At 46.7% G+C, this 23,279-nt stretch overlaps 2 protein-coding genes across 4 annotated transcripts in view; one reads left to right on the forward strand and one right to left on the reverse strand.

Annotated features, from left to right (window-relative positions):
• Positions 1-23,279, reverse strand: part of GTF2H3 (general transcription factor IIH subunit 3) — a 111,663-nt gene that overhangs the window by 25,461 nt on the left and 62,923 nt on the right. The window lies entirely within an intron of this gene.
• Positions 1,574-22,841, forward strand: RILPL1 (Rab interacting lysosomal protein like 1). Of its 3 annotated transcripts, XM_068208392.1 has the most exons (8): positions 1,574-2,164; positions 5,469-5,619; positions 10,080-10,198; positions 11,078-11,305; positions 13,657-13,829; positions 14,337-14,429; positions 17,651-17,738; positions 20,071-22,841. In XM_068208392.1, exons 1-8 carry the CDS (start codon positions 1,865-1,867, stop codon positions 20,074-20,076), a joined length of 1,158 nt encoding a protein of 385 aa, XP_068064493.1. In that variant the 5' UTR covers positions 1,574-1,864; the 3' UTR covers positions 20,077-22,841. The 3 variants fall into 3 exon arrangements, with proteins under 3 accessions (XP_068064493.1, XP_068064494.1, XP_068064492.1); XM_068208393.1 differs by lacking the exons at positions 17,651-17,738; positions 20,071-22,841 and adding an exon at positions 16,760-17,629; XM_068208391.1 differs by lacking the exon at positions 17,651-17,738 and having other exon boundaries at positions 1,697-2,164.

A 23,279-nucleotide genomic window follows, 5' to 3' on the forward strand; every position in this document is an offset into this window, starting at 1 on the left:
CACGTGTTCCCAACACTGTTTACTTTTCCTCTACCCACACTTGAACAGGACAACGGGAACTCGTGTAGTACCAAAATCTTGTGGCAAAAACTCTTTTTCTCATCTCTAACTTGGGCAGAAGGATGATTTCACAGCATAGCTGCTCCCTGGAGGTTCTGCAGAGTGTTCTCCAAACATTCTGCTCAGGCTGCTTCTCCTCCTCGTGTTCGTAAGCACCTCTGCCAGGAAAGGATGACTGCACCCTTATTCTTCCTCCCGCTCTCCCTGGAACTTTGTGCAATATCCTGTGGTGTTCCGCTATGGGAACGAGTTTCATGAGCAATGTACAGATATACACTGTCACTGAGTTAATGCTCTAACTTAGGCAATCGATTGCCAGGCTCCGGTATTTGGGGACTGATTGCTCCCCTCCTGGCTGCCCTGGTACCTACTGCAGGGCGTGAGGAAGATCAATATTTTGTACCTTGTGGCAGAACGAGGTCGTGACAGAATTGCAGGAAAAAGCGGGTCTGGCTGTCACAGTGTTGCATTTCTGGGTGTTACATTTCTCATCGTTCATCCCTCCCATTCACCCGTGCTAGCGTTTTGCATCTGCCAAAAGCAGACAATTAATGCTGGATTCAAAACATGCAGCATGTGTCAAGTCATTCCAGGCTTGGCTTTTGCAGCCCCACTGGTCTTTCTCCTGACTAGTTCCAGTGTTTGATATTACTCACCACATCTTGTCCAAAATAAAATGCATTCTTCCTACTCTGCATTGAGCAAATGGCAGGACTGGGACCTAAAATTATTTCCAGGTACATTTAACTTATCTGTACAGACTCATCTGGAGCATCTCTTCCTAAACACTATGGAAGTAAAAACATTCAAACTTTCACAGTCACCCCTGAAAGCAAAAATACTGAAAAACCTGACGAGAAAAATGCACTTCAGTTTCATTAAAATTCCTCTGTTAAGTGGATCCATGCCAGCAAGCTGCTTGTATGTGTAAAATCTCCACTGATCCTCTGAACACGTGCTCAGTAAAGACTGTGCTCTTGTAGAGAAGAGCCTAAAACCCCTAACGCCGATGTGTGAGCCCCTTGCCGTGCTGCAAACGGCTTGTTCACCCCTGTGCTCTTGCAGAGAAGAGCCTAAAACCCCTAACGCCGATGTGTGAGCCCCTTGCCGTGCTGCAAACGGCTTGTTCACCCCTTCCACGCGCCTGCAGACACCGTCATCCTCCTCCGTCCTCCTCGGGAGCAGGGGAACACCACCCCCCGTCCATCCCGCTCCGGACATGACGGCTCTGGCCACCGCGCTCGCTGCTGGGTACCAGGGACACACGCTGCCCCCGCTGCGAACCCGCTCCATCGTCTGCGTGGGACCCGAACCCCGAACACGGGCGGGTTGGAGCTCTGCCCGCTCAGACTCGCGGCTCTCCTCCCCGGACGAGGCTCTCCCCGAGAGCCCTCCCGCTGACGCTCGGCGCAAGCACCGAGCGAAGCGCACCCGCGCTCGGCGATGCTCCTCTCCCCACCGCAAGCGAAGCCCCGCGGAGCACGGCTTCCACCGCGACTGCTCCGGCCGGGGACGGCCCCGGGAGGCGCGGGGGCCGCGGGCATGCGCGGGGCCGCCCCCGGCCCGCCCTGCGCCGGGCATTGGCCGCGGGCGGCGGGGCGCCGGTGGCGGGGACGCCGCGCCCGCCTCCCTCCGCCGCTCCCCCAGCACCGCCCGGCCAAGTTTAAACACCCCCGGCCGAGCCGCCCGGAGTTCGCGGGAGTTGCCGGGGGCCGCGGGGCAGCGGGAGCGGCTGCACGGGGACCGCCCCGCCCGGAGCGCGCCCCGCCGCCGCCTATGCGGGCGCCGCGGGGCCGGGCGAGCCATGGACGGCGGCGGCGGCGGGGCGCCGCCCGCCCTGGAGAAGAACGCGGCGGAGCTGACGGTCATGGACGTGTACGACATTGCCTCGGCCGTGGGGCAGGAGTTTGAGCGGGTGATCGATCAGCACGGCTGCGAGGCCATCGCCCGCCTCATGCCCAAGGTGGTGCGGGTGCTGGAGATCCTGGAGGTGCTGGTGAGCCGCAACCACATCAACCCCGAGATGGAGGAGCTGCGCCTGGAGCTCGACCGCCTGCGCCTGGAGAGGATGGACCGCATCGAGAAGGAGAGGAAGCACCAGAAGGTGCGGGCGGGGACCGGGGGGACGCGGCGGGGCAGGGCTGCCCCCGCCTGCCGCAGCCGCTCTGGGGGAAGTCGGGCTCCGGCTCCCCCGCCGCCGTTCTCCCCCCGCCGCCACCGGGAAAACAAAGAGTGACGCCGGTGTGCGGGCCGGGATGCCGCGGAGCCGTGGGAGCGGGCGGGGCACGCGTGCGGTACAGCCCGGGCGGGCTCACGGGCTCTGCGCGGATGCTGCCTTAGCGTCTCTGAGGCTTTGGGCGTGTTGTTGTTTTTTGTTTCCTTCCCTCCTGGAAGTTTCCTCCCTCCTTCCCTTTCTCCACCCCTTCCCCAGTCACTGCATTTCCTTGCCCTGTGTCCGGCCGGTTAGGACTCCTGCTCCATCCCCTCTCCTGAGGAGAGGATAGTGCTGCTTCCTGCTAGGCCAGGAAAGGTCACTGACAAGAATACACTTTCCTCTTCGGAGCTGGGAATGATTTAGCAGTCTAGTTTTCCTGGAACAGACTTCGGGTTAGACCAGTCATAGGAGTGAGATGGAGAACCAAGTGATTTCAAAGCAGAGTTAGAGCTGAAGAGTAGGGAAGAGCACTCTGCCAGATTGCTGCTCCATCCTCGGATGGCAGGATGTCCCTTGGCTTGTTTTGGGTTGGTCATAGCTTTCCCTGACCCCACTCCCATTAAAGCCCAAGGCAGAGAGCATTTCCCATACCCTGTTAGCCTCTTATGGCACGACAGCAGGCTCCAGTTACTGCAGTAAAAGTGGCAGATGCACTCTTTAAACCATCCAGATAACTGATAGAAGAAATGGTTCTTCTGGCAGATGACTGTGCTAAATCATCACTGCTGCCTCATGCCATCCCTGATTCCACACAGAGAATCAGGATAAATAGGAGACAGGAGATTCTGGAAGAGAGAACCCAAACTTCAAGATTTGGCTTAACTGGATAAATCCCAGTTTTATATTTTAAAAACAGTCAGCTAAAGGACTTTCACTTAGCATATGGAAAATCCAGGATAAACCCTGAAACATTTTGCAGAGGAAGTCTCAGAGCAATGTCTCCAAAAAGAAAAGTAAAAGACCTTTAATGTACAAAGCCTTGATAAGTCTCAAGAGTATGAAAAAAGGTCTAGAGAACAAATACAAATATGTTGGATATTTACCAAAGGCTGTGGGTGAAGCAGATACTGAACTGACCCAGTGTCATTGTACAAGTTGTTCTGTGGAGATGTTTCTGAAGTTCTTATAAGTGTTAAAAAGTTTCCTAAACAGGTCAGTTGATCTCCCTGCCAGTCAACCACCTCTGCTCTGTCAGCTTCTCTGAGGGTCATGAAGCGGCTCAGGGAGTGTATAAACAATTTATTCAGTCTAAACAGGAAAATAAACTGCATGATACATACCTTTTATTTTTTTTTTTTTTAATCAAGCTGGTTCCCAGTGCACCAGGTCCCTACAGAACTGTCGTGTCTCACCTTCCCTGTTCCAATGTGAGGGTCTGAAGACTCTTTCACAGGACAGGTGCTGATAAGCAGAAAAAATCAGATACTGAGAAACAGATTTTGACCTCAAACCCTCCCAGAAACACCCAGAAAAGCTTTTAGTGGTTCTTGAAAGCATCAGTTTATGAGAATTTCAGCACTTAAACTTTATGTGTGAATCTGTTTTGCTTGTAAACCTGGCTCAGCATCCACTGCCTGGGGCTTCCTGAGCTGGCTGGCACTGCCTGGCCCGTGGATGTGCCTCCCTGTCTGGTACTTCCACTAATGAGGATTCAGAAGTTAATTTCTGCTCCAATTCATTGGGCTCTTCAATAGCAATAAATGACAAAGTTTGCCAAGGCAAACCTTGGGATGGTTGTGTGTTTACAGTGTAGCCACATATAAGTTGGATTGTTTGGGGGTTTGTGAGCATTCTATTTTTGTTTTATCAATATGCTTGTAAGTGATGAATGTGCTGGTTTATTGCTAAAATAGGTCACTGCTATTTTAGCTACAGAGTTGTAACAGGCAGCATGACTGTAAATAGTCCAGGTTTTTGGAAATATCCATTTCATTACAGATTTACTTTTCTCTCAAGATAAAGAGTTTCAAGTAAAATAGGTGATTGATGAGATTTTCTTTCCTTTTTAATAGTTGTCTGTGTAGCTTACCACACCTTTGCTATTTATTATTCTTTGCCACCTAATGTTTTCTGCAACACTTTTAGCAGCAATAGGGTAATAAATGCTGGACTAAAATGCCATTTGGACCCAAAAGTCATCAGGAATATGACTTCCCATTATCAGAGCATATATTCAAAGCAGAGAGCTATCCTTTAATCTCTCAGCAGAGCTTATTTTAGCCTCGAGCTGTGCTTGGCTGGGTTGTTGTGCGAATGTGTTTTGTTGTTAGGTAGGAACTGGGCATGTGGATGGATGTGAAAGTCAGCAGTGACTCAGCCTGGCTCCAGGGATTTGCATGCAGCTTTTTGTCTGAAGAACATAAGTGAAAATGGAGCAGGGAATGCCCCCCACTGCAGAAGTGAGATGTACAGAGAGGATTTTGGAACAAGCAAGGTTCTAAATACAACTGTTTTCCTTAAGGACTTTTTACTTTTTGTCCTGACTTGACCTCCATGAGGATTGGTGACAGCTGCTCTTGACACAGAGTGTCCCGACAAATGGGAGCTGTTTTGGCTGGCCTGGCTGCACTAACACAGACACCACTCAGGACATTCCAGCAGAACGATTTACATAGGAAGCAGCACTTGTGTTCATCGTGTGCACCAGGAGCTCTGCCTTTGCTGCACTGGATCACACACTCATCAGTTTACACTTGTGTTTCATAACAGGAATTTAGACCAGGCTGTTCTGTCAGAAGGAGCATGTCCACCCCTGAGTTCCTGGCCCTGCTGTGGGATGGTCTGGGGGTTCTCTAGCAGCTTTGCAGTTGCCTCCTGGGGTGCTGGAGCGAATTGGTGCTGGTGTTTGGTTATTTGTCCAACACAAGCCCCTTAACCTGGTCCTCACAGCACAGCAGGGTACAAGGAGCCATCCTTTGGGTAACTTGCTTTGCATCAGGAATGATCCCCTCAGGTACATTCAATATTCAACAACTTTGCTGCATTCAGCAAGTAGCAAAGGGGACTGTGGTGGCTGGTTTCCTGGTGGTGGCATTAGAAAAGCAGATGTCTTCTAAGAAACTCAAAGTAGTCTCATTTAATTGTTTTCCATAAGAATCAGTAGGATTATTACTAGTTTGATCTGTAAGTTGTCCAGTCAAAGACTCTTAACATGTTTTAAAATATAAATGTGTTGTCCTGATCTACCCTATAGGAATTAGAACTGGTGGAGGATGTCTGGAGAGGGGAAGCACAGGATCTTCTTACCCAAATTGCACAGCTGCAGGAGGAGAATAAACAACTGATGACAAACTTGTCTCACAAAGACATTAATTTCACAGAAGAGGAATTTCAGAAGCATGAAGGCAAGTTTGCTACTTCAAATTCAGTCCTTGCTTTGTTACAAAAAGCAATACTTTATCAAAATACTTTGACTGGATATTCTGGTGTGGTTTTTCCCTGTAGATTAATTCAGATCTGGGTTTTGAAGTCTTGTTTATTTTATTTTTACATAAATAGAAAATCTCTGAATACATGATGACACTGAAGACATGCTAAGAGGTAGAGGAATGAGGGAAAGAAAACCAACTTTTTGTTTGGCTGAGAAGCATCTCTGGAAGTAAAGTCTAGATAAACCTTTTGGTCTATCTCTTGTTTGGGTTCTCACTTTGCTGGAGGTGGATGAAACTCTGTCCAGCACTGTGGAAGTTGCACTTACTCTCTCCCTAAGGCTCCGTGATGCTCACTTGCACTGGGGAAGAGCATAATGAAACCTTCAAAAAGCAAAAATTGTTAAACCTCTCAAGGTACCTTTTAAAACAAATGCAGTGCTTTCAAATTAGGAGTCAATTAGTGGCAAAGAAGTAGCTCAAGATCAGGCTGACAAACTCCATGCAAAATTCAGAATGGCAGCAATGAGTCATGGACCATGAACACTGACATTGTGTTATAAAGAACCAGCTTCCCCTTTGTTTTCTTTCTTTTTTTCCCCCTTCTTTTTTCCCTTCCAGTGGCTATCTAGCTCACTGCAGCTCATGTGCTTGCATTTAAATATAGCCATACTCTTCACATCCAGCCAGCCAAGCAAATGCCAGACGTGCTTTTCTTGTTATTTTTACTGTGTCTACCCATGTATGACAACACAAACAAAAACCCATAAGCCCATTCCAGAGCTTAGATTCCGAGATCACTGATATTCTTTGGCCAAAATATTCAGTTTAAATGAAATCTTTTAATTTATATCAACCCCATTTAATTATTTGGCTCTATTATATCAAACCTGACTGTTTTTCTTTCAGGACATATTGTCATTAATGAGCAGGGATAGATTTGCCTCGAGTGACTTGTTTGGATAGTGTCAGAAAGCAGTTCTGCTGCTCTTTTTCAGTCTCTGTCTTTGGTCTGATGTAGAGTCCAAAGAGGCAGCATGTCAAGCTCAATCCTGTGCTAGCTGGACTAATTTTGAGCAGACTCCAGTGCTCCTAGCTGAGCATGGTTTAGCACTGTGCTCACATCTCCCCTCAGCGCTGGCCCCGGGGATCAGCAGCTCACTGCTTACTCACCACATGGTGAGAGGGCTTATTTTACACAGGCAACAGAGGCCACTGCTCTGGGTGTGCAAGGCCTCGAAAGTCAATCCTGCCAGTTAATTCTCAGAGCCTCGCTTGAGTGTGATGAAGTGTTTGTGGGTGAGGCAGAGGCAGTCCTGTGCAAACAGGAGCGTTCTGTGCAGTCTGAGCCGAGCAGGGTTCCTGTGACAGCAGAACTCAAAACACAAGGGAGGGGTTAAAGATGAGCCTGTAACACCCATTAAAGTGATCCTCCCAAGCCCAGATGGAGCACTGCTTGGAACTTGACGGTGCTGACTGATTGGAATATCCCAGGAAAATGCCACATGCAACCTTGACCCAAGTGTGTCAAACAGGACGAGCAGGCTGCTGTGCCACTGCAGGGGAGCTGCTGTCCCAGCCTGGCTGTGGTAAGGGACAGGCAGCAGGGTGGCAGCACCTGTGTGACCCTCCTGTGCTGCAGGACCTACAGTTCCCTTCAAAAGGGGCATTGAACTTGTTCTGAGCATTTAGGTAATGGTGCAGTGCCACAGGCTCTGCCTGGCACTTGGCCTGTAGTGACAGATGTTGTATGGACACAGCACTGAACAGATCACTGAACATAAAGAATGTTCTTTTTGTTCTTCTTCTTTTTTTTTTTTTTCCAGTTTAATTTCTTTCTTTTTTCGGTGTCCTCCCCTCCAGCTGCTTTCCATTCTCTTGCTGGGACAATGCCAGGATCACAGCAAACCACAGGAAGCTGCTCATAGGATGTGCCTGGGGAAGCTGGCTGGGTGTGCCATTTAAGATCTTGCATTTATTAGAGTTTGAACCATTTAGAGATAATTATTTTACATTTAGGGCACTTAGTGATTTCCCTCTCCTCTTCCCAGTGCCTGAGGAAATGGAAGGAGATGTGGCTGTTTCACTAAACTCCCCACCTTTCCTTCCCCCCCCACTTCCTGAAATAAAAATTGTAGTGATCTGTGCACACAATTGAAGCCTTTTAGGTTCACCAAATGTTAGTGAAAAAAATTAGCACAGTGGGAGGAAAAGTAGTCAGCATTGAATGGTATTTTTTCTTTAAATAGCACCTGCTATCTAGAGATCTCAAAGCATCTCACAAGTACTAATGGATACAGCTGCATTCACTACCTCCTTCTGGGTGACACCATCAGTCTGAAGTTTCACTGCAGTCCCTCTACTTCAAGGCAAAGTTTTAGATCCTTTTGGTTTTAAATACAGCCGATGTTTCAGGCCCCAGCCCCAAGGCTGGCTGCAGTGAGTGGATCCAGGAAGCTGCAGTGAGGTTTGTGGGTGCAGAGAAGAACCAGACCTGTGTTGTGAGAGAGGAATGTGGATCTTTTAGAACAGTTAAGCAGCAGTTTGTGTTTGTGACACTTGTTCTCCCTGGTGGGTATGAGCTGGTACCACAGCAAAGAATGAAAATTATCCTGTGAAAAACTACAACCCAGAGCAGCATAGAGCTGATAAAAACCAGGGTCCAGAAATAGAGCAGGCAAATGTACCACAGAATTAAAAGGGGTGAGAACGTAACCCTAGATTGTGAACACCATGTCACTGACAGTTCTTTTCTGGGGTTTGACAGGAACGCGTCCTGTGAACCAAATTCCTGTCCTTTTCCCAGCAGAGCAGTTCCCTGTTCTCTGCAGTACCACAGCTCTGGTCCTTTAGCACTGAGGACTGGAGCTGCTCTTCCCCTGTTTGCCCTGGTCCACTCCCTGCATGGGAGTCCACAGCTGCTGCAGGAGTGCACATCCACCAGTTACTCCCTTTCCTTCTCTGAGCTTTGTCCTGCTCTACTCTGTTATCCATCATTTCATTCTGTAGCTGACCTGTGAGCTGGAGTTCCTACAGACATGCAGCTAATTTCACTTGTGGCAACAACTCTGGATTTCTCTGATGAGGGAAGAACAAAACCAGGAAGTCTGAGCTGATGTTAGAAAGTGGAGTCTTTCCTGGCTGGATACATTTGATGCATACAGAGAATATTTCTGATGTGGGAGCTGCTTTAATATATTGAAAAGGAAGCAGCTTTCCAGCCAGCCCAGAGTGGGGAGTGAATTAGCACCACTTGCAGTTCGTAAATGGAAGAAGCTGAAGACCCACATAACAAAGTACTTTGCCAAAATGAATAGAGTCAGCAGCAGACCCTGGATTTGAGCTCCTGCTTGGGCTGGGCTTTGGCCAGGGGAGCCACACACTGCCCTGGTTGCAGGGTTTTCATCTTCAAGGCTGCTGTGCAATGTGGTTTCATGTGATAGCTCAGGACCCTCAAACTGCACATCTCTGTGCCAGTCTCAGGGAAGCTCAGGGCAGGAGATTCATCATCTCACCACGGTGAAACCTCTGCTCTGTGTCTGCTCTCACGAGTCCATCACTGCAGTGCCAGATCCAAGTTATCTCTGTAATGGCAAAGAAGAATGCTTCCTGTGGTTCATGACATTTCCTAATGATTAATTGGTCAGATTTAAGGTTAATTTAACCCTTTCTTTATTTTCAGACAAGATCGGTCTTGGATTCTTGGCAATGTTCCAAACTCCTCTCACCAGTGAAATGCTATCGAGTATTCTTCCCTCAAGTGCAGTTACTCTAAATATGAATTACCACACAATAAGGATGGGAAAAGGGTGGGGAAAAATGAGGAGAAAATATGTGACCATAATTCAGACTAAACTTTGGTTCTGCATTCAGGGTGGGGGTACCCTCTGAAGGTCCTGTTTCATCTTCTTTTCAAACACAAAACTGGAATTCAACTAAAAATCAGTCTAGTTCAAAAACTGGATTTCAACTAAAAATGAATCTTCTCAGCTGGTTTGGATCCAGATGCAATCCACAACAGTGATTTGTTGTTTACATCTTACTGAAGATCCAGACCATCTTTTTTACAATTTTCACAAGGCCTTGGCCAGCTGATTCCAGAGATAATCACACAGATAACCAAGCTCCCTGGGGCACGGTGTGAACATTGATGTAAAACTACTAAGGCAGCAAGATGCAGCAGTGTCACTCACTGTTATAAATGTTTCTGAGGGCTGTCAGTTCCTTTTTTAAGGAGTCTCTTTGCAGTGGCTTTATGGAGTGGATTCTGTCATCAGTGCTCTCTGTTACCCTTGAGGTAACCTCCAAAGCATCTCTGTCATTCTACCAGCAGGCAACTTCCAGAGGCTACTTAAATATTTCTCATTGTTATTGTTCTCAGCCTCAGCAGCTCCTGACTGTCCTTAGTTTGTGTTCTGTGTTCTTTTTTTAACCAGGGATGTCAGAGAGAGAGCGGCAAGTCATGAAGAAGCTGAAGGAAGTGGTAGATAAACAGAGGGATGAAATCAGGGCAAAGGACCGGGAACTCGGACTTAAAAATGAGGATGTAGAGGCTGTAAGTGGTTCTGGGTCTTCCTATTTCTCTTCTTTCTCACCCACACCTCCATAGCCTGGTTTTGAGTTTGAAGTTAATATAGAAAATATAAATAGCGCTGGATTAATAGTCCTGCAACTGAAGTGTCCAGCAGAGCTGCAGAGTGTCCAGAACGGTCAGGCTCCAGTGCAGTCCCACACCAGGGACGCAGTGTGGATCATCTCTGCATGAGAAGGGCACTGCTCAGCCCAGGCCTGTTCAGATGAGTCACGGACTCCACTGTGACTCCGGGCATGACATGAGATTTGGCACTTTCTGTGGAATGACCTCCTTACCCATATTTTGCTTCCCATTCCTCACACAGCCTCATGTCCTTAGGCCATGGGACTTTCCTGGTGCTAGTAAGGCCAGGCCTAAGTGATGTCTGCTCTGCCCAAGTGCCTCTGGCAGGTGCTGCCGCATTTCGAGTTGGGGCTGTCCATACACACCCAGCAGGTCACATCCTGCCTTAGGAGAGAGCCCTGGAGCTCAAAACAAAGTACTTATAAACTGAACTCTGAGGATTCCTCTGTCTTGTCTTTCTTCTCCCCTGGGTTAAGATTTGATTCAGAATCCCGTAAGCCATCCTATCCTTGAATTAATATCAGAAGTGATGGATTTGCTTTTATCTGAAAAACTCCCTGTGCTAGGGGAATTTACTCTAGAAATCAATTAAATTTGGGTGACTGAAACTGTACTAGATAATTAGATATTAGAAAAACTAATCTGGGGGTGAGGAGAGGGGGGGAATTGTTCAGATGAAATGCAACAGGAACCCACTACTTCAAGATGATGTTTGGGACTGGGCCATGATGGCTCATGGCTGAATGGACACTGAGCTCTTGCATGGATGTTTTGCAGCTTCAGCAGCAGCAGAACAGGTTGATGAAAATTAACCACGACCTGCGGCACCGGATCACGGTGGTTGAGGCCCAGGGGAAGGCACTGATCGAGCAGAAGGTGGAGCTGGAAGCGTATCTGCAAACCAAGGAGCAGGAGATGGGCAACCTGAGAGCAGAGCTGGGGAAGCTCAGAGAAAAGCTGCAGGGTGAGGACAGCCAGGCCAGCCAAAATGGGGAGGAAGTAAAGGTAAGAGGCACTTTGGATCACTTTTTAAACAGCTTTTTAAAAAGCTTTTGACTTCATACCAAGTACCTCTTTGTGTTTTGGCAGAGTTGTGGTAGCGAGTTTGCTTCATTTTCTTTGTACACACCTACCCTTTCCCCCAAAGGAAAACAAACCAATTCCTTGGACTGGGTTTTCCAAAGACAAACAGCCAACAGTAGCTTCAGCTTTGCCAGATCTGCAAATATTCAAGGCCAGCACCCTGGGTCACAGGGGTGCACAGGGGTGATGGTGGCAGCTGAACCACAGTGGAACAGAAACTGCCCAAAGTGGTCCCTGAGTTGGGGCAGAGCTCTGCACACCTGGTCCCTGCAGTTCTGATGGCACAGTCAGGATTAAGCTGGTTAAGTGCTACCAAATCAACATATAAATATTTCAAGGCACTTTTTAGAGGAACTAACTTTGGCCTTATTTCTGCTTTTGCTTCCTATTAGAATTTGTGCAGTGAAGTGTTGTGAGCACAGATGTTCATGAAAAGCAAACATTCCTGCTGGCAGAGCCAGGTTCTTGCAGAACAGGCAAAGTGACAGTCTGCAAATGGAGCTGGGCTGAGATCAGAGCAGCAGGGATGCAAATTTGAGGGCAGCTTCCTGAGAAAAAGATGCACTGATCTGTTGATCCCTTAGTCCTCTTTATGGTTCCTAGTATTTTCCTTTGTGCCTGTGACATTACTTTTTTATTCCTGAAGCAAATGTACTGCATTTCCCTCTCCTAATGATGCTCTTAGCAGAGTAGGAAATGCAATAAGGGGTGCCATGATATTTAAGAACTTAGAGAAGCTCTATCTCACAGAGCTGTTCAGCTTGATGCCTTGGTAAGAGCTCCATGGTGTAAATGCCTGACAGACTGCAGCAGAGAGTGAAGCATCCAGTGAAACATCCATTTCACTGGCAACAGGCAGGAATACACATCAAAAAGCAGAGACAAGTGCTGACGGGGTACCTTGGTCCCCTGGGAATGTGACAGCCAGTGTTGTGTTAACATGTCACTGCTGAGTTGGGCAAGCTCTGTATTAATAATGAAAAGGATTATTTCATTGCTGTTAATTCAGCCAGGACACCCAGCTTTGTAAACAGGGCTGGGGAGCCCAGGCCTGGAGCCAGCAGGAGTGAAAGTGTCCTCAGTGTCTGCAGAGAAAGGATGCATTCTTCACCTCTCTCTAACTCATCAGTTCCATGGCAGCGGCACCTCTTCTAATGAGAGCCGTCCCTGCTCCCTCTGCCAGGACACTGCTCACACAGGAATTGCAGTGGCAGGCAGAAAGCTGGAATAGCTGCATGCTCCAGAATGGACATTGCTTGTTGGCCACAGTCAAGGGCATTTGCATCGGGTACAGGCTGCTCAGTCTTTGCTGATTTGAGCCAAATCTAGCAAAAATAGCTTCTTAGGGCAGAGATATGGGACAAATATACAGCCAAAAGAAGAGACACCAGCTCAGACCTGTACCTAGGGGGTGAAGAGGAGGAAAAGTGCTTGGGTATTTTCCTTTGAACCTCTTGTTAGGTTGAATGAATCTTTATTTCATGTAGTTTGTGCAAAGGAATGTGTTTGGATGAAAAGGGTGATCAAACTGTGCCCAAGTGAGCATCACTTTTCTGCCTCATCCCTGCAGGACAGGCACTGAAATTTACCCGAAATTCACCTTGCACCAGCCTTAGCCAAGTTCAGCCTGAAACCATGGATCAGTGTATTGCAAAACCGTTTCACAAACACAGGAGCTTAGAAGAGGGTAGAGTCAGGATTACAAAAAATGGACTGTGTAGGAATTTCACTTCTCAACTCCTCAAATTTCCAGCTTGTATCCCAGCAAGCTGTCACTGCCACACAGGAGCTCTGAGACTCTGCTCTCTGCATCCTCCCATGAGGGTGAGAGGCTGACCTGGCTGCTGGCAGCTCTGATTTCATGTGCTGGCCTTTATCAGTCCTTGCAAAAAACATCACATTTCAAATGGACTTTGCTACATTTCAAATGTATTTTCCTGGAACAGAGTGTCCTGCATTTATCTGTATTGTTATAAATCCTGCAGACCTCTTAAGGCTTGGAGCTGCTTTTCAGAATCTCAGTTCCAAGTACCCTTCCCAGAACCTTGTGATTTTTCATCATTGTATGTTTACATTAGAAGAAGACACTTCTTTGTGGGAGGAACTGGAAGGAACTGTATGACCTTTGCCATGCCATTTTTCCAGTGTTTAGATAAAAAACCTGATGTTTGATTTACTCTATTTGTTAAAAGTATGAATTCCTAAAGCTGACTTATCAAAAGGTGGACATTTGAATTGGACAGTGAATTTAAAGCCCACATTTCACTCCCTAGGCAGAACCAAACAATGATGATTGTCTCTCTGAGTCAGAAAAGATGGCAATGGACTTAAAAGATCCCAATCGCCCAAGATTCACCCTGCAGGAGCTCCGGGATGTCCTTCACGAGAGGAATGAACTGAAATCTAGAGTGTTTTTGCTTCAAGAGGAGCTTTTATATTACAAAAGGTGGGTTACATCTCCTCTCCTGTTGGATGATATACTCAGGGAGCCACAGGGCAGGTGTAGAAACAATAAATGTGTCCAAGTTCGTGTTTCTGCAAAGGCTTGTGCAGAGACTGCAAGAATGCAGCCTCAGTTGGAACCCCGTACCTCAAACTTGTCCTTCCCTAACTCCCAGGTCTGCCCTGAATCCTAGAAAGATTACAAACATTTAATACATTTGAACTTCAAAAATGAGGATAGGAGTGGGTCTAAAATGAAAACTCTAGACCTTTTATTTAATCCATTCCTCTTCTCCCTCTCCTTGTCACAATGCAAAGAAAATATTTAATGGAGACCCAGTTCTTGCTGCTGATCCTCGGTTGATAAAAAATCTTCAATTGATTTGAATGGGTTTTGAACAAATCTTTTTGCATTCCTTCATCAACAGCGCTACCTCAGATTGGATTGTAGATCTCAAAGTGCTTCTATGGCTTGGGAGGAGAACATTAATTATCTTTTCTTTCTTTCAAGTGAGGAAATGGAAGAAGAAACTAGATCCCCACAGCCGACACCCATAATTCAGCCAAAACCCTCAACTCAGCCTGAATCTGGAATCAAACGACTGTAAGTAGCATATTTACTAAGCATACAGGGTATAGTCTGTCAATACCGAATGTTTCTTATGCATAGGACAATTTTAAAGACTTGAAAAATTCAGATAACCACATTCCTACTGTATATGAGAGAGACACTGAATGAGCGCTTGGCTGATGTGAAACAACAGTTGGTTTTGGCCAAAACTTTTGCCTAGATCTGGGACAACTTTAAGTCTTGGATTATGATTTTCCCATGACCTCACTGTGCCCATTTCCCTGTTGACTGAAGCCTTTAGACCCTGACTTGCACTATGTGGGCAGCACAAAACCCTTCTGTTTGCTGAGCAAATTTGCTGCTGAGAGGATGGGCACTTGCTTGGCTAAAAGAACCCCACCTTTTTCTGAAACATTAGTGCTGCTGTTGGAACCAAAGCTTACTGCCAGAGATGTGCTGTTACTAGAGCATCACTTAATTATAAAATCACTCTGTTGGCCAGTCCTTTTCTCTCTTGAAACTCCCTCCTGTACATTTATTTATTCCAAATTAAGTCTTCTAATCTCATAGCAACTCTTTGGATTTTTGTGATACCAGAAGCTTAACTTTTTAAACTGCATAAAATGATTTTGGAACAGTTGTTTCCATATAAAGAGTTCTTCCATCCTGTCCCCATGTCCACAACCTTCAGTCCTTGGTTAGTAACAGCAGCAGCCCTGTGAGAGTAAATTCCATAGGAAGATCTGGACTGACCCAAAACACCATGAAGTCAGGAGGGCACTGTTGATTATTTGCAGTAGACTGCAACTTTCTGCCTGTGCTGAGAGAAACCTTCCTCTCACACAACTAGAAAATACACGTTGAGTTTGGATTTCAGTTTTCATTCTGCGACTGTGGTGATGATGATCATCCTCATACTGTGTCGCACAAGATCTTCACTGTAAAGTTTCTTTTACATTTCTTTTAGAGTTTTTTAAAGCTAATTCCCTTGTAGGGAATGGCTGGTTTCAGCTCACACAGTTTGTGTTGTGCAGCTTCCATGTTTGATTTGAAATGCTGCCTTTGATGAAGCAAAGGCAGCATAAAAATGTAAATAGAGGTTGTAAGGCAGAGCAGATGTTGGTGAGGTATTAGTTTTGACTCTGCCTAAGCTGAAATTACTTCTTTTAGATGTCATGCTCTGTGCCCAGGTTTCACTCTGCTCTCTCTCCACTTAGCCATCACATTAAATAGAAAACTGTCTACCTGAGTAATCTGAAGGATGGTAACAGTTTTCAGGTTTGTCTCATTCTTGCAGCCTGTCTGGATAGGATTTCTCTGGTGGGGTTTTATTTTCCTTCCCTCCTCCCCTCCCTGTGTGCTGTGAACACTGTAGTTATAGCTGGGCTTTAAAAAGTCAGGAAATGTCACTGCTGGGCAAACCAGAGAAGCCAGTGTAGCGTCTGTCCTGTCCCAACACCCTCCTGCCCCAGTCCCTGCCTGCTGTGAGGTGTCTCCAGAGCTCCCTTCTCCCTCTCCAGGGTCCCTCTGGCTGCCTGGGGAACACCAGGCACATGAACTCTGTACCCGGTGATGTGATGCAAACTTGCAGCGCTGCTCTCTGCATGCAGAGTGCCTTTACAGAGGAAAGTGGGGTTGCTTTTCCCTCTCTTTCAGTGTTTTCCTCCTGACTAAACAAAAAGCTGAAGTACAAAAATAGGAGCCCTCTCAAGGGAAGTTTTATGCTTGCCTGTGCAATGTGCCCTTTTTCCCTTCACCAAACAGAGTCTGAGGGAATGAGCCATATGGATGTGTAGCCTGTGCCATCCAAGATGTGCTCAGGTGATTCAGTGCTGCAAGTCCATAACGAAAGGAAACCAGAAGCTACAGAAACCAGCGTTTTTTCTGGGTTGGCACGTTTGGGGCAAACTCTGAGTTCTCATCTCAGACTGCCTGACTTGAACATTTGTCTCTCCCACATCACATGACAGAGTTTTATTGAAATAATGTAACCAGGAGGCTTTACTGAGGAGGAAAAATCCAAGGATTAAAAATGCTCCCTCTGTTTGGAGCAGAAAACACCCTTTTGTTTTCTCCTCAAGACTACGTGCTTGTTTGTCACTGATGTCATGCCTCAAGCAGCCAGGAGTTTTCTTCCTATTCTTGCAGTCTACAAAAGCTGGTGTGTCTGTCAGTTCTGCAGCTCAGGATGTGCCATGTTGCACAAAAATAGAAATCCTGGCTGCTGCTAATGATCCAACAGTGCTTGCCCATTTGTTTTCAGTTTTAATCTCAGAACAGCAGTCAGGGAGCTGGGGAGAGCTGCATTTGGTCACAAGTGAAATGTCTCTCGTGATTTCAACTTAATCTTTAATTGACATTAGTCCACAGTTCAAAAAAATATTTGGCACAAGGGAGAACCTGTGAGGAGAATCCCTAGACAGACAGAGGGTGTTCCAGGTACGGATGGAGGCGTGCTGGCAGGGCTGTGTGGGGCTGGCTGGGCACAGAGCACTCGGCTCTCTCAGCCTGGGCGCTGCATGGATTGGCTAATGCTCAGTGGAAGTGCTGAACCCTCACAAAGAACCCGTCTTGCTGCGAGCCAGCTCCAAAGTGCTCCTGCCAGAGCAGCTGCAAGGTTTCCCAAAAGCATTCAGCTGCCTGCAGTTGGCATCTTTCTGCATGAGAAGTAACACAGGTTCCTTTGGAACAGACACACAGGCCCTTTAACCAAGGAGTTTCTTAAGAGGTTATTTCAAGAATTCACCTGCAATACTGGTTTTTAACTTGAGAATATCAGCTGTAACCCTTGTGGAATCTTTAACTGTAATGCTGGTCCTCTCTAACCCTGTGCCAATATCCAGTAGTCACAGCAGAGTCCTGTTTTGTATTTCTTAACACACACCTTCATTTCATTGTGTCTGTGCCTGTTTGTCTCTTGGAACAAAAATGTGCACTCTGCTCTGCATTGCTAGAGGTGGCCATACCTTCATGAAATCCAACCCAGGTTGCAGGCTGCCTCACAACAGGAAAGTGGTATCTTTTAGAAATCCAAAAGCAATTGAAACTGCTCCAATAGCTGGTTTTTCTGAACAAGTTTTTCACTGAGGAGAGCTGTCTTGGGTGATGCAGATCCCCCTCTCCCTGTAACGTGTCCTGTGTTGTAATTCAAAGTAACCCTGTGTATCATGTTTGCCTCTTTTCTTTTTAATGGAATGCCTTTTCTTTCCCTTGCTCCAGTCTTATCTCTTCTGTGTCTGTACTTTCCTGACCAGGATCTTTACAGCCATAATGCCCATGGTAGCAGCTGGATTGATTCCAGACGATCCCACATTGCAACCAATAAGAAGACTTGTGTCCCTTGTAGGAATTTTTTTAAAATGTTTGGTACTGTGGTTTCCTCTTGCATGACCCCGTGTTAACAAGCACTGCTGGTTGCATTCTCCTGGCTGCCAGTGGGATCCCAGAGGATCAAAGTGCCAATCAGAATGACCAGTCAGTGTCAGTACTTATCCCAGTCCTCCATGCTCATCCTCAAACTGACATGTTATCAACTTTTGCCTTAATGTTGCCATGCTAAGCCAATCATTATTCCTTGGAAAATCGGTGCAATATGCAGTTTTAACCAGCATCTGTAAATTCTGCTTCCTAAGCAAGGCTATTCACAGTTCTCACCAGTGCTCTTTGAGAAACTCGTTTCTAATAATTTGTTACAATCATTAGTTAGAGTTACAGAATGGAGAGGCTGATTTCCACATTAATTTCCACTGTTAATTACAGGCTGTTGCTTTCATGTCTTTCTATCTATGCCCTGTATATTTTGTCTCTAATTATGTATTTTGGAATGGAGTGTAAACTCTTCATAATCAATTCTGTCATCCAGTTCTTGGCTCTCCCTGGAAGACATACTGATAATTGTTAATCCAAAGTCTCTTTGCATTAGAACTGCTGCTTTAGCAATCTTTATATTTACAGCAATGACACAGTTTCCTCTCCACACAGACAGGCTTTGTCCAAATATCCTCCATGAGAATTTTCTAGCCATAATAACAATTTTCATTGTTTCAGAAGGAATTTAAAAAGCTGAACCCTTTAGAGATTTACAAACTTCTTTTTCTCCCGCTTAATTTCCTGATAAAGTGAAAAATTACTGAGCTTTGTAACTGACTGTATAAACACAGCAGTCCTTTGTGTGAGCTCCCAGACAGTAACCCTGAGCAGGCAGTACCAAATGTGCTCTGTAGAAAGGCTCGGTCACTAAACACTCCTTTTATCAGCTGGAGCTGGCCCTGGCCCTGAAAATATTCAGTATATGTGTGTGAACTCATGAGCTCCTGTGATGAAGGTGCTAGAAAAATACGAGGCTAATTAAGTGCAAAATACTTACTTCACTATTAAGGCTGCACATTTGAAGCCAGGAAATGCAAAAGTTCAAGTTCTGCTGGCACTGTTATTTATGTGCATTTAACTTGTGTAGTGGTTTATTGCCCTTTCTAAACAAGAAGTAATTATTCTTAATATTCCCAGTGATTATCATCCAGCCTCCTGTGTACTGAGAGACACGGAAGGTCGAACTCCCTGCTCTGCACAAGGCAGCTGGGAGGGCTGGGATCGTGGCGCTGAGGGGGATGAAGGGAGAGTGGGATTTGGGAGAATGCTGAGGAAGGTGAGCGTGGACTCAGGGTCAGGTTTATGCCCTGGCCAATATTCCAGCCCCCGACAAAGCTGAGGTTCTATTGGCACGATCCCTTACTGGGCAGCATTTAGCAGTTCCTGTCCTGGATCACAGCTGTGTGACACTTGGTGCAGTGCAGGCAAGACAATCTTCACCTCCTGAAGCCCACCCAGCACTGAGAGCAAAGGGATCCACAGCCAACTCAGTCCTTTGGTAGCTGGAACCACAACTTTTGCATTTCTCAGCAGACCTAAACACTGCACTAACACCTCTTGTACTGAACCCACAACGAACACTGAATTTGCCTAATCCAATAACTTCATCCCAAACAAATAAAACAATACTAAGGTTTTTTCCAGCTATATTTTTTACGTGTATTAAATGGCTGTTGGTTCATGTACGTCATTATCTTAGAGCACCCAAGCTGTGTGACAGGAAATGACGTGCACACTCGTGTGCATTTGTTTAGAGCCTTCATCCTGCAAACTCTCGTGCACATAGGTGCATTTGTTCATTCATTTTTGCAGGAATCAAGTCTATGTATCAAAAACTCTACACTGGGAAAAAATGTGGAGGCTTATTTTCTTATCTTGTGAACTTCCCTGGTGACAACCTTAATTTTTTTTTTCTGCTTTGTGGTAAAATATACAGATTTAATGCCAAAGATACCACTTTACTTATGCCAAGAAACTAACCTGGATCGTGTGGCTTCGTTACCTGAGGGCTGGGGAAGGGGAAACCCACATCTAAATGATACCTGCACCTTGTAGAGTCAACAGCATTTAGAGCTTATCTGAAGCTTCTGTGGCCAAACTGCTTGAGATTGCAATGACTCCATCCCTAACAACATTCTGACATGCACTCCCATCAGGCCGCTCTGCCTTGATTTTCTGCAGATGCAGAGCTTTTTGCTCGGTGTTTTGTTGTGCTGTGTATCGGGGTGGGTGTTTGAAGTGCTTTCAGGATGGTAAACACTGTTCTTTCTTTTCCCTCCCGCCCTCACTGCTCCCTTCCCGGAAGGTTTAGTTTCTTCTCTCGTGATAAAAAACGCATGCAGGCGTCACAGAAAAATGTCCACTTCCAGGAAACTTTTGGAGAATGGTCACATTCAAACAGAGATGACTCCTACACGGAACAAGGACAAGAAGCCCTGCAACACCTGTGACTAAACCCCTGAGGTGTTTGGTTTGCTGCAGTAATCTCGACAGTCTCGTAACAAGAAGCTTCTGTAAAGCATCGCGGCAGCTCGTCACTTTTACTTGCCTTGCACACCTCGGGGGTTATTTCAGACTCTCCAAAAGGGATCCCTCACTGTTCACTTGGTGACTGCTGCAAACGGGAACCCCAGCTTTGTAGTAACAGTTGCTGACACACGGGGACATGGAAGCTTCTAGATGACTTGTTTTGTGCTGAATAACAAGTCTATGATCTTGTTCATGCATTAACTACAGTAACACAAGCTTCTTTAAACCAAAAAAAGGACCTGTGCCATTATTAGAAGTTTGTTTGCAGTGTATATCTAGTACAGGGCAAAGACTCTTCTACCCTGTTTGTTAACACTACTGGTTGTTTGCTTTTTATTTCTGTAGGAATTTTTTCAAGAGGGATATGACAGCCGGATGCCCTTGGTGGCAGCCCACAGCTCTGCTGTGTCCTGTCAGTGCCGCTGGCATCGGCATCTTGCAGAGTCACCCCTTGGAAATCCACCTGACACAGTGATAACTGGAGTAGCCTTGAGAGGGACAGGGAGTGTACATTTCCCTTGTGCTTATAGTGCCTAAAGCATGAAGAGCTGATGTATGAGGTGAGCGTGCCTTGTGTTCTGCAGTATTAATGGAAAACAAATTGCTTACAGGGAGGAATCCTAACTCTTGAATATTTTCCCTTCTTACCAGGGACTTCCTCACAGTGTAGCAGGCAGCTGCTGTAAAAGAATTAGATCTTTCCCACAGACAGGTCTTTAATTAAGTCACACTTCAGTTTCCTGTCTAGGTAAGACTGCCCAGCTTCAGAGGGAAACATATCCTCAGCTGGCTGACGTGAACTATTTCGCTGACCTAGACATGACCCCAGCCTTTTCTCTTGACTAAGCACTACGTGGGCAGAGCAGATGAATTCTGTGTGTGAAGCTGCTCCTCTGGTGGTGGCAGATGTCTGGGTAGCCCCTGTTACAGGGCTGAACTTGCCAGCAACAGCCCAGCAGCCGACCCCAGGGGCTGGATCTGCTTTGCAGCTGAGCTGGTGAGACCCCGGGCCTGACCGAGGCTGTCCTTCCAAAACTAAAACCTCACAGCGTCAGTGCTGTGGACACCCAGAGCCAGTGCACTCCCCACCTCTGCTCCACACATCCACGAGGAGCCTGACCAGGAGGGAGAGGGAGCATGTGTCCATGGCTCCGTGTGAGGAGAGGGTGGAGGTGTCTCTTCTGTGGCCTTGGCCGTGGGCTGGGAAGGTCCATGCTGGAAACCACTGCTCGTGGGGAGGATCTCGTGCCAGCAGGGCCATGGGCAGCTTCTGCATGAGCAGCTCAGTGCCAGGGGCTGGGAGCTGCTGTTGGCACCACATCCCCTGCTGCTCCACCTGCTCTGTAGAGCCTCTTCTCAGGAGTGGCACCAAGGACAGGAAATACAGCTCAGGCTGGAGCAAAGCTCCAGCCACTCCAGGTACTGAGTGCAGGAGGAACTCTCAAAGGCCTCCAGAGGGCTTCGTGCAGACCAGTTGTTTTTATTACAGGGTGATCCAAGAGTGGATTTTTAATGTGTGTGAGCAGCATCTGTAGTAAAACCCTGGCAGTAAAGCCTCTCCTTGCAGTGGTGGGCTGTGTGCTGCCCTGCTCCTGGCTGTAACTGCCTCATTCCAGCATGGACCTTCTGTGTGTTCTAGGCAGGGAGAGTGTTCACTGTGCCCCCTCCGTGTCACTGCAGCTCGGGGCAGGGGGGACATGTGGCCTTATATGGGACATGGTGATCAGAGTCCAGCGTGGGTATGGGGTAGATGTGTTTTTGCCTGGTTATGTTTTGGTAACATCCTTAAAACATCTCCCCTCCTCTGAAAAGCAATTCTTAAATGGGGGAAGTGTCTAAATTTAATGATACTTCAATTGCCAAGATCTGTCTTCACTTCCATATAAGAAAGCAAAAAGTGCAGTACAGTCACAGCAGGCAGTTAAATTGTGGATGACCCCATGGAGTCTGTCCCGAGCGCAGTTCAGTCGTGTGGCTCGTTCAGAAGGGATGCAGCGAGCAGAAACAACGCAGGGACATGGGCCTGAGTAAGCAGATCCCTTTGGAAATCAGCTGGGATAATGGAGCTTCACGGACCCAGCCTAAGCCAGTGCAGCACAAAGGAAATCTCCAGGCCTGGTGCACGTCCAGCGGAGCCCAGGGCTCTGTCGGGACAGCTCTGCAGCCAACACCAACAACTGCAGGAGGCAGGACAGCCTTCCCCACATCTCTGCAGCATTACCTCAACCCCTCATAGCTCCTCCTGACCTGCTGGCATTAACCACTCGTTCTCATGTTTGCAATGCTGCATTCACACACCCCCGGGGCCATCGGGAAGGATGGCGCAGAGGGAAGCGTTTGTAAAGATCTGAAGATCTGTCGTGTATTGTTTGTCAATATTCAAGGAAAATCTGCTTTTAGAAAAGGGGCCAGGATGCTGGCAGGTTAGGAGTGTAACAATCCTGCCTGCCAAGTGCAGGATCACTGACATTTTTTGGGTTGGTTAATTTTTTTTTTTTTGGTTGGGCAGTAAGTCATTTTAACAGTTTAATAAATATTTCTGAAAAACACATATTTCTGCAAGACTTGTGTCTTTTTTTTTGTGGAAAGTGATACCATCCATTCTTGGGGATGCAGCTTATGGATCTGTCTGTGTACAACTTCATGGAAATACAGCCTCAAACCAGACAAGGTTTAGGACAGAGCCATTCCAAGACTGATGAAATACAATTTAAAATACATTATATATTTAGGAATGGCTTATGATGACAAAGAACATTACAGAGCCTTTCCTTAATGGAAGAGGTGTGTCTGTATTTACACATCCTATCCCTGAAAAAGATGTTTTGCCCTGTTTTCTCCAATTCAGCCAAAACCAGCAGCAAGCCCAGTTTCCAGAATGGATTTAAACCCTGTGTAGAAGGGTGAGGTCAGAATGAGTGCAGCTGCAAGCACATTTACCCATGACACCTTCCTTCACTGACTGTCCATGGATTCATCAGGAAC

This window comes from Anomalospiza imberbis, chromosome 18 (assembly GCF_031753505.1).
Source record: "Anomalospiza imberbis isolate Cuckoo-Finch-1a 21T00152 chromosome 18, ASM3175350v1, whole genome shotgun sequence".
Classification (NCBI taxonomy): domain Eukaryota; kingdom Metazoa; phylum Chordata; class Aves; order Passeriformes; family Viduidae; genus Anomalospiza; species Anomalospiza imberbis.